This window comes from Sinocyclocheilus grahami, unplaced genomic scaffold (genome assembly GCF_001515645.1).
Source record: "Sinocyclocheilus grahami isolate Dianchi unplaced genomic scaffold, SAMN03320097.WGS_v1.1 scaffold563.1, whole genome shotgun sequence".
Lineage (NCBI taxonomy): Eukaryota > Metazoa > Chordata > Actinopteri > Cypriniformes > Cyprinidae > Sinocyclocheilus > Sinocyclocheilus grahami.
The window spans coordinates 1,286,443-1,303,020 of record NW_015505742.1 but is presented as its reverse complement, the minus strand read 5'-3'; the positions used below and the strand labels follow the sequence as shown (position 1 = coordinate 1,303,020).

The 16,578-nt window shown below is 35.8% G+C and overlaps 1 protein-coding gene across 1 annotated transcript; it reads right to left on the bottom strand.

Moving 5' to 3' along the window:
- Positions 1–4,587: 4,587 nt before the first annotated feature.
- LOC107556275 (NEDD4 family-interacting protein 2-like) lies at positions 4,588–15,756 on the bottom strand. Its single transcript, XM_016239342.1, has 9 exons — positions 15,752–15,756; positions 15,482–15,681; positions 12,235–12,496; positions 10,961–11,022; positions 9,885–10,103; positions 9,128–9,252; positions 8,916–8,982; positions 8,008–8,113; positions 4,588–5,512 (listed from the first exon to the last, which is right to left on the bottom strand). The coding sequence occupies exons 1-8, from the start codon at positions 15,754–15,756 to the stop codon at positions 8,010–8,012; spliced, it is 1,044 nt and encodes a 347-aa protein (XP_016094828.1). The 3' UTR covers positions 4,588–5,512; positions 8,008–8,009.
- Between the last annotated feature and the right edge of the window lie 822 nt (positions 15,757–16,578).

Here is a 16,578-nt window from a genome sequence, read left to right as displayed (position 1 = left end):
GCACTTACCCTCAACAGTGGGCAAACGCGTCATGCTGCATTCAACACACACACACACAGAGAGAGAGAGAGAGAGAGAGAGAGAGAGAGAGAGAGGCTTGCGTTAAAGGGATAGTTCACTCAAAATTATTATTTTTTTTATATTTAGTGAACTATGCCTTTAAAGAAAAAATATGTTTTATGCAACAACAACAAAATTAAATAATCAAATAGATAAAAATAAATAATTTGGGGAAAAAAAAGCATTTCTGTAATTTTATTTTAATGTTATGCAAAAAAGCAGCATTAAAATGCAGCAACCAATGAGAGCAGGTATAGTTACACTTAAAAGTCAATCAGCATTAGTGTTCATCTATATTTTATACATGATATTCTTTGAAGTCAGAAATTAACTTTATAGTAAGGGGACATGTTTCTAACCATAAAAACACATTTTTATCTCTCCTTCTTATAAATGAAGCCTAAATCTGCATAATAGGTTGTTGGCAATAAATTCAATATCAACCAATTTTATGCAATATGTAATATTTTGCTTGTTTATGGAGAAACATAAAAAGTACATAAATATTTATAAAAAATATAATATAAAAATATATATTAAAAAAGGAATTAATCAAAGTCATGTTGGTGGCTTTTTTACTTTTATAAATAATTGTTAAAAATATATATTTTTTAATTGTCATTTTTCGTGGCTTTTTTTAATGTTTTTATTTTTATTTACATTTAGTAATTTAGCAGACGCTTTTATCCAAAGCGACTTACAAATGAGGACAATAGAAGCAATCAAAATCAACAAAAGAGCAATGATATGCAAGCGCTATAATAAGTCCCAGTTAGCTTAACGCAGTACACGTAGCAAGGTTTTTTTTAAATAATATAATAAATAAAAAGAAAACCGATAGAATAGAAAAAGAATAGAGCAAGCTAGTGTTAGAGGTCTTTTTGCTTTTGTTAATTGTGTAATAAATGAAAAGAAAACAGATAGAATACAAAAAGATTAGAAAGCAAGTGGTTTTTTTTTAAAGAAAACAAGCAGCAAATGAATAGAGTGCAAGTTTAAAAGAGATAAGTGTTTTTTTTTTTGTTTTTGTTTATGCAAATAACCAGCATTACAATGCATCAACTACCAATAAGAGCAAGTATGTAATATTTTACATATTTTATGGAAGAAAAACTATACATAATCAAATAAATATAATTTTTAAAAGGGCATTTTTATTTTACTTTATACAAATGAGCAGCATTACAAGGCAGCAACTACCAATGAGAGCGAGTAGCTTTGATTGATGGCAACCAACTTTACAGCAATTAATTTTCTGCATGAATGCACAAACCACTGTCTTGACCAAAGGGGAGAGATGTGACAAATCTGCATGAATGAACACCTTGACAACGCTCATGCAAAACGAATGACTTGGTCAGTTTGTCGCTATAAGCCAAGTTTTTTTTTTTTGTTTTTGTTTATGCACATAACCAGCATTACAATGCATCAACTACCAATAAGAGCAAGTATGTAATATTTTACATATTTTATGGAAGAAAAACTATACATAATCAAATAAATATAATTTTTAAAAGGGCATTTTTATTTTACTTTATACAAATGAGCAGCATTACAAGGCAGCAACTACCAATGAGAGCGAGTAGCTTTGATTGATGGCAACCAACTTTACAGCAATTAATTTTCTGCATGAATGCACAAACCACTGTCTTGACCAAAGGGGAGAGATGTGACAAATCTGCATGAATGAACACCTTGACAACGCTCATGCAAAACGAATGACTTGGTCAGTTTGTCGCTATAAGCCACTTTGAACATCCGTTAACCCTATGAGAGCAAACAACGATGTGTTAAAATGTTCTATGGGATTGCCTTTTTTTTCTTTTCTTTTTTTTTTCAAATCAATGAATCTGTCTGCATTGCAATTGCAGTGTAGAGTGGGAGTCATCCTACAATGCATCTACACTATAAATAAAGTGTGCAATGTGACCAAACTAGATAGATGTTAATTTTGTTTTGTTGCATATCTCTACAGTGTTAATGCCCAGCAATTCAGAGTGAATAGAGGGAAAAAAAAACGTGCAGGCTGTGAGTGCAGGTTGAGACCCAGCCCCTGACATTCCAATCCGTACCTGTGCATGCTGAGGAGTGAGTGGAGGTGTGCCGGCGCTTAAGAGAGCCACTATTTACCCGCTGGGCCGGAAAGCCTCAAGGAGGAGGAGGAGGAGGAGGAGGAGGAGAGGCCAGTGGGTGCATTACTCGGTTTAGACGTGGCCAGGAACAAAAAAAAAAAAGCCCTGAAAATGCCGCCGACAGCAATTGTCAGCATGGCCCTTGCGCTCTCTGACACACACACACTGCAGTTCACACATACATTCATTCTCTCTCTTTTTTTATTGGATACATGTGACAGGATTTGCTCTGTATTGCTCCTGCTAGGAGGAAATAAACCGAGACATTAATAAAAAAAAATGAATTTCTGATACTACTGGATTTTGGATGTGGCATCAAGATGACAGCATATTTCTTTAAACAGCAGTACCATTATATTATTTGACCTACCTTAGAGAAATTAACTTTTCATTGGGAGTAATATTTCTAACCATCTTTTGCTTCAAACATTTCAATTAGATGAAGTCTCTGCATAATTATATACACTAAAATATTTTGCATATTTTATTCAAGAACATCAAATAATTCATTCCAAACAAATAATTAAATAAATCACTAAATATAAATAATTAGAAAATAAAAATATGCACACCTAATAAAATTTAACTAAAGGAAAAAAAACATTTTTTGGTGCAGTTTTGCCCTGAGCCCCTTTTTATTTTTGACCTAGACTTGAAATAGTTTACATACATCAATGCTATGTGAATATAGTAATCTGTCAGTACCATGGTGTGCACATATTTGTGAATGATTGGGAGCAGTGAGCCATCCATTCAGAAGAAAGGACTGGAAAAATGCAGTCCACAACAGTAGTACCATGTGCCGACCGGAAAGACGTTATGTAAATGGGTCACTCATTAAAAGTTTATTAAGAATAATAAACTCTGTCTGTCTCTGTCTGTGTGTGCGTGTGTGTGTACTTGGAAACGGGTAGAAGGGAAAAAGTGCCACTCAGTGGTGGGGATGAAGGTATAGCCTTTTGAGAATATCGAATAGAATATCAAAGTATTAAACAAACACGTAAAGTGGTTAGTCCATTACACTACTTGCTTGAGAAAGCTACATTTATCACATTAACTAAAGTTTTCCTACAAAATATCATAGTTGCTCTTATTACACTTTTTGTTACTTGGTTTTAACCACAAATGTCATTAAAATGCAACACAATGATAATTCTGAATAAACTATTGCTTTACTGAACAATAATAACAAAAGCATTTAGGCAGAAACTATGCTTACTGTTGTAAATTATGGTAAGGGTGCAGTTAATTTGTAATACAAATAATGTAACAAGCAATCAGAAATCACAAGAGCAATTATAAAATTACTAATTTACTCATCTTCTCTGTAAATACTGCATTGCAGAAGGATATGGACTAACATTTTAAATATTATTACTTCTTAAGTGTAATAATTGGTATCATTTCCAACCAATCAATGAATTAAATACTCATATTTACAGTGGCATTATAAAAGCTTCAATAAATCACTTTTAGTGAGAATAAAGTCAACATGAAATGGCATTCACAATCCATATTCCACATGACATTTTGGATTGAAACGACAAAAATAATGGCTAGGGATGAAAATGCATGTTAAGAATGCTTGTTAACTTGAAACAAAAGCTCCAAAGAAATGTATCTGGGAGTTCAAATTTTATTGGCATTATTATGCAAGACAAGAGAATTGATCACATTAACTAAAGTTTTCCTACAAAATATCATAGTTGCTCTTATTACACTTTTTGTTACTTGGTTTTAACCACAAATGTCATTAAAATGCAACAATGATAATTCTGAATAAACTATTGCTTTACTGAACAATAATAACAAAAGCATTTAGGCAGAAACTATGCTTACTGTTGTAAATTATGGTAAGGGTGCAGTTAATTTGTAATACAAATAATGTAACAAGCAATCAGAAATCACAAGAGCAATTATAAAATTACTAATTTACTCATCTTCTCTGTAAATACTGCATTGCAGAAGGATATGGACTAACATTTTAAATATTATTACTTCTTAAGTGTAATAATTGGTATCATTTCCAACCAATCAATGAATTAAATACTCATATTTACAGTGGCATTATAAAAGCTTCAATAAATCACTTTTAGTGAGAATAAAGTCAACATGAAATGGCATTCACAATCCATATTCCACATGACATTTTGGATTGAAACGACAAAAATAATGGCTAGGGATGAAAATGCATGTTAAGAATGCTTGTTAACTTGAAACAAAAGCTCCAAAGAAATGTATCTGGGAGTTCAAATTTTATTGGCATTATTATGCAAGACAAGAGAATAAACATAGCACACAATCATCTCTGCCAATCAGAGAAAATCCAAAATTATTATTCCAACAAAAGTTGGTTGGTTGTTTTACATACATTTAATAAATGTAAGTTGCCTTTTTTGTTGTTGTTGTTTGTTTACTGGATTAGTCGTTTAAACTGCTGTAACAGAGTTAACCATGCATTTCTTTTAATATCCGATATTGCTAAAGAGGCTTGTGATTAATAGAAACAAATGACAGTTGCATTCAGGCATTCAAGTAACTAAAGTCATCTAGGCAGGTCACAGCTTGAGCAAAGTCACAACTTTAAAAAAACCTATAAAAAGAGGGGGGAAAACTGAAGGTGCAAAAGGTAATTATATATTTTAGGATAAGTACAAATTCCATTTCCAGTTTGAAACACATCAATTAAGTTTCTTAATCATTTACTATTAAGTTAAGCGAGACATAACTTAAGAAGAAGAGAAACTGTGCAACTGTACTTTACATCACCGTTAGCTAAAGTTACGCGTCAAATTCTATCTAAACTTGGTATATTAATACTGCAATGCAATCAAATTTGCCAAGGCCTTGGATGCAACGAAGCAAAGAGAATTAAACTAGTCTAATTTCATATGTTTAAGACTGCTAACCCAGTTTGGTAAAAGACATTGCGTAGGATGTCTTGGCTGCATATTTCTAGTGATCTTTTGCAGTTTTTCCCGACCCAAGTACACAAATCCATTACTCCGCATGCAGTGTGTGGAAAGATTAAGCGTAAAGTGACTTTTTTTGTCTTGTCCAAATCTAGTAATCAACCAGACGTTTATGGGCTGAGGCCAACTGGGAGTTACAATGTGAAAACTGGAGCGGATTTGCACTCGTTCAGAGCACAGAAAAACCTTCCGCTTTTACCAAGTTCAGTTCAGAACGTTTGACAGAGATACCGGTTTTATTTTTTCTCTTCTTCCTCTTCCCCTCAGTGGGATCCAGTCCAGTTCATTTGATGGGTTGCAAATCATCAAGGAATTTCACATTAGGAAGGAATGTTTTGGTGAGGCGACCTTGAAAGAGACAAGAGTGAATGAGAGCGAAGCTTGTTTTTTTGGAGGTCTGCCACCATGGCCTTCAATGTGCAAACTCCATATAAGCAAGGTTATGAGAGCCATTATCAATGAAGCAAATGACATCCGGCTTGCGTGGCCAAGTGAACAAAAGCAAAATCAGTTCTTGTGTTGTTCTGGTACAAATTCAAACCAAGAAAAATGTCACTAAAAGGTTCCTCCACCATAGGTTAAACGTACTGTATATTTACTTCTTTTTTTTAAAGACACAAATCTCATGTTATTTTGTTGTGAGACCTACTTAGACAAACTACTTTCTAATGTAGAAATAACTTTGCATGAAAAGTGACTAGTTTTAAACAAAAGCCCCCCCCCCTTAAAATCGTAACTTTGGTCGGTCCCAAGAGGTTTTTATAAACTATTTTGTATGCAACCCTATCACTGCACAAAATCATAAAATTGCAACCTTTGCAGTAAATAATCATGTTAGCACAATAATCTTTTTACACAAATTGTAGTTTTGACTGCACAAGTCAAGTACAAACATTCAATCCTGCTATCAAAGTTATTACAAAAATGGTAAAACAAATATGTTAGTCTAGTTTATGAGAAATATTGGTTCACTTTTCACAAAGACAGACTAAATAAATTAATAAATAAAATTAAATTTTGTTCAGTCATTTGAGACCAACAACATACACATTGAGGTAACATATATGACATTTCTCGAATATCAAAAGATAATTTTTTGGCTATATCGCCCAGTCCTAGTCACATGTCATTTCCCCGAATGATTTAAATGCACATGTTTAACCTGCTTGGTTATTATGCATATTGGGTAATTCCTCACCAGAAAGGAAGAGTTCCTTCAACAAATAACATGACAGCCACAGTAATTAGGTTCACCGCAAAAACAAAAATAAATAAATAAAATAAAGCGATCGAGTAAGTGTCGAGTTGAAGTCTTGAGTAAGAGCAGCCAAATATTTAACCACATTTAGCAAAAACAAGTCAGATACTTCTGTAACGGTAGAAACATAAGAGTGCATGCTGGTTCATCAATCAAACCAATCTATAGACTGGTATCAAAGCATAGAAAATGCAATTCTTGCAATAAAGTATGATGGAATCCGCAAATCATTTCATAACTACACAATCTTTTAATGCATATGCATGCACAATTTTTTTTTATGCATTTCTGTTTTGACAGAACAATGGCTGATAGGGGAAAGACTTAAAGGGATAGTTCACCCAAAAATGCAAATTTTATGTTTATCTGCTTACCCCCAGGGCATCAAAGATGTAGGTGACTGTTTCTTCAGTAGGACACAAACGGAGATTTTTTAAGTCAAACCGTTGCAGTCTATCAGTCTTATAATGCAAGTGGATGGGAATCATGGCTTTGAGAGTCAAAAAAAACATACACAAACAAAACCAAATTAAACCCGGTGGTTCCTGACGATACATTGATGTGTAAAGACACGAAACGATCGGTCTGTGCACGAAACTGAACAGTATTTATATAGTTTTTTTACCTCTGATTTACTGCAATGTCCGAACTGTCCGGCGCCTGACGCGTCTTCTTGCTTTATGGCAGATCGCAGACTTATAAGAGCATTACCGCCACCTATCTCTCAAATGGACCATTGACACTCCTAACTGAGATTTTACATAGAGTGTCAATGGTCCATTTGAGAGATAGGTGGCGGTAATGCACTAATAAGTCTGCGATCCGCCGTAAAGCAAGAAGACGCGTCAGGCACCGGCTGTTGAACACGCTCAGGATGCACTCTGGACAGTTCGGACATTGCGGTGAAAATCAAAGGTAAAAAAACGATATAAATACTGTTCAGTTTCTTGCACAAACCGATCGTTTCGTGTCTTTACACATCAATGTATCATCACGAGCCGCAGGGTTTAATTTGGTTTTGTTTGTGTATGTTTTTTGACTCTCAAAGCCGTGATTCCCATTCACCTCCATTATATGACTGACAGACTGCAACGGTTTGAGTTTAAAATCTCTGTTTGTGTTCTACTGAAGAAACAAAGTCACCTACATCTTGGATGCCCTGGAGGTAAGCAGATAAACATAACATTTTCATTTCTGGGTGAATTATCCCTTTAAAAAAAAAACTTTGCATTTGTAAAAAAAACACAAAGATTTAAATAAATAATTGAATAAAATTACCCTTTTTATTAAGTGATTTGAGAGCAACTACACACACCGAGATCTATGAAAAAGATGTTTTTGCTATTTGGTTTGCAAAGATTGCAACACACCTTTAATAATCAGGTATAATTAATATAACAAAACCTAATCAATTGCACTGTCATTTCTTTCCTATATACAATTATTGACCAGTTTTCTGTTGTAAAAGTTGTTCCATCATTTTGAAAAGAATGGGACATGGGTAAATAATTATACCTCTATTATCAACAGAATCACGATTTTGGTTTGTGTGTGTGTGTGTGTGTGTGTGTGATGCCATTCTCACCTCTAGTACAGGAGGAAGAAGCGGGTTCGGAGTGAAGACGCCATGCTTTCTGACATGTTACGCACTTTCAGGTAGTTCACGAACCCTCTGAAGAACAGCAGGAGTCCTGGAGTGCATGACAGACAGGTCATAGGTCAATAACTAGATGCTCTAAAGAAACTTTAGGGCCGTTTCCCACTCACATCCATCAGACAACAGAAAAAGAAAAGTAATAGTACACCTAGCTGCTCTTAGCAAATCACACTAATTCAAAATGCTCAAAGTGAATATATTGCAGTATTTAGGTTACTGCAGTCATATTATGTCACAAAATTATAAGATTTCCAAATTTTCCAAAAGCCTCAAAGCCCTCAAGATTATTGTTCATTAATATTATCTACTCTAATTAACAAAATGCATTTAGGTCATAATGCATTTATTAATGAAAGTATGTATTTGGAAGTGCATTTTGAATCATGTCGTCATGTAGTCAGTCAACCAGCAGGTAGCGCTAGAGTACTGCAGATGAATGACAAAAACTTCTCAATAACTATTTTACAGTGATTAAAATACAATTAAAATTCTGTCATTGTTTACTCACACTCAAGCTGTTCCAAACCTGTAGGGGTTTCTTTTCTCCGGTGAGCACAAAAGATGATATTTAAATAGCACTGGTAACCAAACACTTGCATACTATGCCAAAATTACCATGGAAGTCAATAGCTACCTGCTCGATTACCAACATTCTTGAAAATGTCTTCTTTTGAGTTTAACAGAAGAAAGTTGCACAGGTTTGTAACAACTTGAAGGCGAGTAAATAATGACAAATGTTTCATTTTTGGTTGAACTATCCCTTTAACACTCATTCGGCTATTATCAGATCATCAAACTATAAAAGTCCTACTTAATATAGCATGAAAACAACTTACCAAGAACAAGGAAAATCCACCAGAGCCAGTACTGCCCATTGAAGTATCCAGTAAAGTAATCTGAAAACTGTAAAGACCATTGAGCTTCAAGTTTAATAATGATTAAATTCACATTCATAACACAATGTTCCACTCACTCAAAGAGAACCCCTGAGTTTTTGTATCCTCCTGTGTGGGTTTTGAGTTAATCGATTTATTACTTAGAGACTCACCCTCACAATGAGGATCCATTTGATAAGAGAGAGGCCAAAGCCACAGATGGCACCATATCGGCCAGCAATGGTGTTGGTCAAACAGAAAGACAAGCAAAACCCAATCCAGTTGAACAGAAAGGCCACTGGTTACACAAAAAGAGAGCGAATAATGCGTTAATGAAGAATGACTGTATTTTAAAGTACATGTAAATATCTTCAGTAACTATTCTGTATTTTTATGTGCAGACCATCTTGAAAAACTGCTTACATATGTCCCAAAGATGGTGATGCATTGTTAAATGAAAGCATGACTAATCATTTATTAAACATGACTGGACTATGATCGACTGCACTGCAATGTGTTATGCCAGTGGTTCCCAACCCTGGTCCTGGAGACACCCCAACAATGCACGCTTTTGCATGTCTCCTTAATCAAACACACCTGATTCAGGTCATTAGCTCATTAGTAGAGACTTCAAGACCTGAAATTGGTGTGTCAGAGAAAGGAGACATGCAAAATGTGCAGTGGTGGGGGGCCACATTACATAAGACTTCTTCATCTGAGCTCAGAGAAATCAGAGTATCTGTGGGATTCTCTTTCTAGGTCATGGCTTTTATGGCACACCACATCCTCAAAAAGGCTCTCCTTATGTTACTGCTAAAAGCTAATCACACATGATTTTAAGAGATGTCTCATTTCATTTTGGTCATCATTAAATCATAGCAGCATTACTACAGCAATGTATTTCATTTGAGGGAATTTTTTGGACTGTACCGAAGCTGCAGTGGAAAGTTGTGCGAATCGAGGGCTTGGCGTTTGGTTCTGCAGAACGTGTGGGTGCGTAGGCCGATGAGATACTCACTCGTGGAATGACCTCCACCGCTGAGACAGCCATGGCTGCCGCTTTGGCCTTCTCTGCCTCATCGTAAGTGGGCAGAGACGTGGCAATGCTGTATGGTGGAGGAACGGGAAAGTCCCCCGGAAATGTGCTCTCTGAAATGCAATAGAATACATAGGTCAGCCATACGCCACACATTTCTAGCTATGAGTCTTCTAAACCATGAGTCTTCCAAACCTAAGTCAAGCATCACGATTACTATTCCCCATATTTAGAGATCTGAATAAAACGCAAAAGCACCAAGCTGTGACGCATAACTAGCCATCAGACTTACGAGTTTCGCCTTTGATAAAACATGCATAAGAACTGATAGACTTACACTGAGCCACACCTAGAGACCAAAACGCAAGACTTGGGTCAATAACTAGAGACCTAGCATCTACACAACAATGCAATCATTTCAGACTTAAGATTTTAATTGTAATCTTAAGTGTGCTAAAGCTTGCAAATCTCACACTGGGATCGGTAAGATTTTTAAATGTTTTAGAACAAAGTATTTTATGCCCACCAAGGCTGCTTGTATTATACAATAAATAAATAAATATTGTGAAATATTATTTAAATAGACAAATAGAAGTCTTCGTTAAAGCGCTATAAGCCATGAACCAAGCCAACCAGCTATGAGGTGAATCACAGCAGTAATAACTTTGGTTTGAAGCAACAACAACAAGTTAACTATCCCTTTAACATCATTCATCATTTGGTTCTGACATAAGTGAAAAAAAAAAAAGATGTCGGTCTTTTCAGTAAACAACATTTGACTGCAGGACTACATCTGGCAAGTTTTTGAACTGGACTGCTCTGTAGCCATTCCCTTTCACTGTATGATTTCACTTTTGCACAGCATCAACTTTCTGCACAACATGTGTGTGTTCCACGGGTTTGGAATGACACGAGGCTGAGAAAATGGCAAATTTTCATTTTTGTGTGAACTGCTCCTTTATGATCCAGCCTACGCCTTTGGTAGTAACCCAGCCCGGCTCCACACTGATACCGCAGCTCACAACAGAGCTGCTGAGGTTGTATAACAAGTAAAAGTCTTGAACAATGCTCCAATTCATTCTTTGTTTCTGAAGTGATTTCATAACAGAGCACCAGCATTGGGTGCTTGCTCTCGCTCTCTCTCTCTGAATGTCCTCAATTTGCAATTTGCAACTTTCAAATAAATAAATAAAAGTTTGTAATAATTGAAATATTTTAATGTTGAAAGAAGTCACCAAGGCTTCATTTATTTGATCAACAATACAGTAAAAAAAATTAATATTGTGAAATATTACTACAATTTAAAATAACTGTTTTCTATTTGAATATATTTTAAAATGCATCTTATTCCTGTGATGCAAAGCTGAATTTTCAGCATCATTACTCCACTCTTCAGTGGCACATGATCCTTCATTAGAAAAATCATTCTAATATGCTGATTTGCTGCTCAATTATTATTCATCATTATTAGCGTTTAGTTATGGTTCTTACCGTTTTTTGCTGCTTAATATTTCTGTGATACGTTACTCGATGAATACAACGTTTAAAAGAATGGCATTTATTTGAAACAGAAATCTTTTGTAACATTATAAATGTTTTGACTGTCCCCTTTTATCAATAATGTGTCCTGACAAAAGTATTAATTTCTATTTTAATACTTCCTTACTTATCGCAAACATTTGAGTGTATCAGGGTTTCCACAAATATATGAAGCAGAACAACCGTTTTCAACATTAATAATTGTAATAAATGTTTCTTGGACAGCAAGTCAGCATATTAGAATGATTTCTGAAGGATGACACCAATAGCTGCTGAAAATACAGCTTTATTTTATCGATTTATTTGTTAAGCCACAGTATTCAGTAAGTAGTAATTTAGTACACCATTTCAAATATAGAAACCGCATTGCTGTGTGGAGGTCACTGCAAAAGAGGCTCAGAAAAAGGAAGTTAGTTCATTTGTTTACAGATGCCAGTTGGTTTGTGATTCTGTTATCTAATGCAATGACATTCAGACCATCTTAAGAGTGTCCAAATACTTTTCGGGGCCACATTACATAAGACTTCTTCATCTGAGCTCAGAGAAATCAGAGTATCTGTGGGATTCTCTTTCTAGGTCATGGCTTTTATGGCACACCACATCCTCAAAAAGGCTCTCCTTATGTTACTGCTAAAAGCTAATCACACATGATTTTAAGAGATGTCCCATTTCATTTTGGTCATCATTAAATCATAGCAGCATTACTACAGCAATGTATTTCCTTTGAGGGAATTTTTTTGGACTGTACCGAAGCTGCAGTGGAAAGTTGTGCGAATCGAGGGCTTGGCATTTGGTTCTGCAGAACGTGTGGGTGCGTAGGCCGATGAGATACTCACTCGTGGAATGACCTCCACCGCTGAGACAGCCATGGCTGCCGCTTTGGCCTTCTCTGCCTCATCGTAAGTGGGCAGAGACGTGGCAATGCTGTATGGTGGAGGAACGGGAAAGTCCCCCGGAAATGTGCTCTCTGAAATGCAATAGAATACATAGGTCAGCCATACGCCACACATTTCTAGCTATGAGTCTTCTAAACCATGAGTCTTCCAAACCTAAGTCAAGCATCACGATTACTATTCCCCATATTTTGTTATACTTCTGACTGACAACTGTGTATAGAAATACTTGAAGTGCAATACATCCCAACGCCACCAGATGGCACGCACACAGCACTAATCGAGGAAATCAACATACAATGACAAACAATCACGCAGACGCTGTGACTGCATCTGAAATCACATACATTCCACTTCCAGCCAGATTCTGAAGTGTACATAAGATGGACACTTTACTATGCTATGAGGCCACGGCAGTGAAGCCATGCAACTGACACTGATAGGTCACATGATAATGACAACATGGCAAACATAGTATGTCCAGATTATACTCATACTACACACATGCAATATAGACCAAAGCGGTTGCAGAGTAATAGCTCCTCAAGAGAATATGTGATTTCAGATGTAGCCAATGTTTCTAATGGCATACTAGTTAACTTGCACACTACACACACACAGTATATACTGTAATATGCATAAGTTTGTTGAGCAGTATGCATTATGAAATGCTAAATCTGTAACTGGTCATATGCATAAAAGGTTGATGAAACCTTAGTTTAATTCAGTCTAGTCATTTTGTAAATAAATAGTTATTTTGCATTTTCTATCCAGTTTTATGTAAAAATGTAATGCAATTTAGTAGGATTATAATAGTGTACTATTCTAATCATGCACATGTGTAAAACATAAGCATTCTGCATTACTTACTGAAAAAAGCCAGCATAAAGATTCCATCATTTCCCACCCTCAGCTGATCAGCGTCACTGAAGTCATCACGAACCGGAAAATCCTCATCCTTTTTAACAAGACGACGAATACAGAGAAACATTTAGGAAGCAACATAAACTGGCTCAGAATTGATGCAACCTCAATGTTTCCACATCAGCAACTGCACCAGCTACATAAACAACAGTGTACTAGATACAAAGATGTTAACCACTCACAAACAAAGTCATTTACTTACAGCAGGTACAGTAGCACAAGCTGTGTGTTCAATTAAGGGTCAGAGAGGTGGAAAATGGTTATGAAAGAATGTAAAGCCTACTGTATCTTAATTCATTAAAACCTTGACAAGTTATTGCAATTTTCTTTATTGCATTTTCTGAAAGAGATCACTTTATAAAAATCACTTATAAAAAGAATAAAAATTAAGACAACAGCATGATGATATAATGCATAATTCCATAACCTGATTACTTTCCCTTCAGGAAACACTTTCACTTCAAGTACACTAGCAGCAGAGACAGGCCCTTCAGAGCAAACTGAGGTTAAGCATCTAGTTCAAGGGCTTGCATCAATAGATATTCTGTGCAATTATCTTATTTTTTTTGTTTGTAAAGGGAAAAGTTCACCAGAAAATGAAAACGAAAATCCGCTGGACGTAAACAACATATGCTGTACTGTGTCAGCTGCGTCACACGGATACGCTGTTTCTGTTCAGATCAAATCACAACGTAGGAAACAGATCCGGCGTGACGCAGCTGACACAGAACCGCATACGTTGCTTACGTCCAGCGGATATTCTTCAAAATGGCACCAGGGTGATGCGGAGGAGATGAATTGTTGAATTAACTTGTTGTCGTTTTTTCTGTTGCGCACAAAATGTATTCTCGTAGCTTCGTATAACTGCGGTTGAACCACTGATGTCACATGGATTATTTTACCGATCTCCTTGTATGTTTCTGGACTTGGGAACATTTCAGTTACGTTGCTGTCTATGCAGGGTCAGACAGCTCTCAGATTCCATCAAAAATATCTTAATATCTTAAAATTCACGGTTTATACTGTGAAAAAATTACACGAGGGTGAGTAATTAAAGTGGTCATATGATGCTGCTAAAAAGAACAATATTTTGTGTATTTGGTGTAATGAAATGGGTTTATGCGAATAATATGCTACTTAAATCACACACAGAGACAAGCGTTTCAGACCAAGTTGATTCGTCTTTCGCATCTCCTATGCGTATAATATGCTTGTAAATTGTGTATTTCTTTTTATTCTTTCTTTTTTTTTTCCATGTTTGAACTTTCTCAGACTATAGTTTTTGCTGTGGTATATGAAGAAGTACTTAAAGTGTGTGGAAAGCAAAGTTAACAGAATTTAAATTTTTGAGTTAACTATCCCTTTAACATCATTCATCATTTGGTTCTGACATAAGTGAAAAAAAAAAAAGAAGAAAGAATGTGAAACTTTTTGGTTATATAATTTTCATTTTTAAATATTTTAAAATATCATTTGAAATGATTTTACACACTTTAAGCAATATCGTATCATATATCGAATATCGCATTTTTTAACAAGGTATCGCATATCGCATTTTTCTCAAGTAGTAATTTAGTACACCATTTCAAATATAGAAACCACATTGCTGTGTGGAGGTCACTGCAAAAGAGGCTCAGAAAAAGGAAGTTAGTTCATTTGTTTACAGATGCCAGTTGGTTTGTGATTCTGTTATCTAACGCAATGACATTCAGACCATCTTAAGAGTGTCCAAATACTTTTCGGGGCCACATTACATAAGACTTCTTCATGTGTCTATTGTCATTTTTATTCAATTTAATTAATCAATTTGCTGAATAAAAATATAAAATTTCTTTGAAAGTATTAATCCTACTGACCCTAAACCTTTGAACAGTAACCAACGGCAATGATGTCATTGTAATATTTGCATAATGAATTGGACAGAATCCGCATTGTGCTTATTTTCATACACAATGACTAAAATTAAAACGTTGAGTGCCACGGCAGCTGCAGCTAATGCATCATTTACGCATACCGAAAACGTTTCTATTCTATTGCAATATAAATATAATATAAATGCAATATAAAATACATTTCTAACCTAGTAGATTCCTGCTCTTACTCTGGAAATAATAACTTTTTCCAGGTGTCTGTACCTGGTGCAGCTGTTGCTCCGAGCGCCACGCTGGCATAAGAAGGAGGCGGAGCTTCTGTATCCACCGCGGGGTTGCTGATGCCTGCGAAGGCGGCAGCGGCCTGGGAGGATGTGGACGGCTCTGCGCCGGCGGCCCCTTCAGAGGGATCGTCCTCATTGTGCAACTGAGGAAGGATAGAATCACAAAAGTTCAGAGTCAGACTGACGAATCTTGTCGTTTAATTTAAGACCAATCTGACAAGGTCTTGTGTCTTGCATTGGCTTAAATGACACCATGATGTACTCAATGAAGGGAGGATATCTTCTAACACTGCAAGGAACACGTCAACAACTTGAGTCAACAACTTGGTCGCGTAACCTTATGGTCCTCGCCTTACGATGAACTAAACAATCTGTGAAGTGTTGCAAAGCAGCACTGAATAAAACATTTAGTATTAAAAAGGAGTCTTGAATCTCAATCTGCACAAAGTGACCTGAAAACGTCTTCTGGTAATATGACAGTTTAAGATTGCAGGGAACGCACTTGGTACATCAGAGCGCAATAAGATGCACGGTTGTTTGCCAACAAAGTTAGCCAACAGGTTCACACAGTAACAGGAGAGCGGCGGTAATGCAAACCACGAGATCGAGGCACAAGGCTGTGCCTTCAGCTGCACCTGTTTGATGTGTCATTAGAAAGCAATCGTCCAAACAGATACGAGCGATTCACCAGAGTGAAATTAGTCCATTTCACATTTTGGGCAGTTTGTAGTAATCCTCATAGTAGTTGTCACAAAACCAAAACTTCTGCAGTCCACACCAATGCTAAAATGCTCAGGAATTTAATAAAAAATAACTACAGCAAAAATGCATGTGCTTATCTGCATGTGCTTTTATTTAAAAAGCATTAATATCAATATACCGAATTAGAATTTTAAAAGCAACTTTAAAAAAAAAAAAAAATAAATATCAATAAATGCCAGAAATATTCCTATAAAATTGAACCAGACAGCTCTGAATTCAAATTGTTTTAAAAAAATTAATTATGAAATTATCTCTGGGTAAGTAGTCTGGTTTACTACGCCACGCCTCCTGATAATATCTAAGGCCTCCCGACGG

Excerpts from the sequence above, each read along its gene's own strand:
- LOC107556275 (XM_016239342.1), bottom strand. Across the intron at positions 8,983-9,127 it reads AATGGATCCTCATTGTGAGG|TTTTCAGATTACTTTACTGG; the intron begins GTGAGTCTCTAA and ends TGGTCTTTACAG. Across the intron at positions 8,114-8,915 it reads GTGGATTTTCCTTGTTCTTG|GACTCCTGCTGTTCTTCAGA; the intron begins GTAAGTTGTTTT and ends CATGCACTCCAG.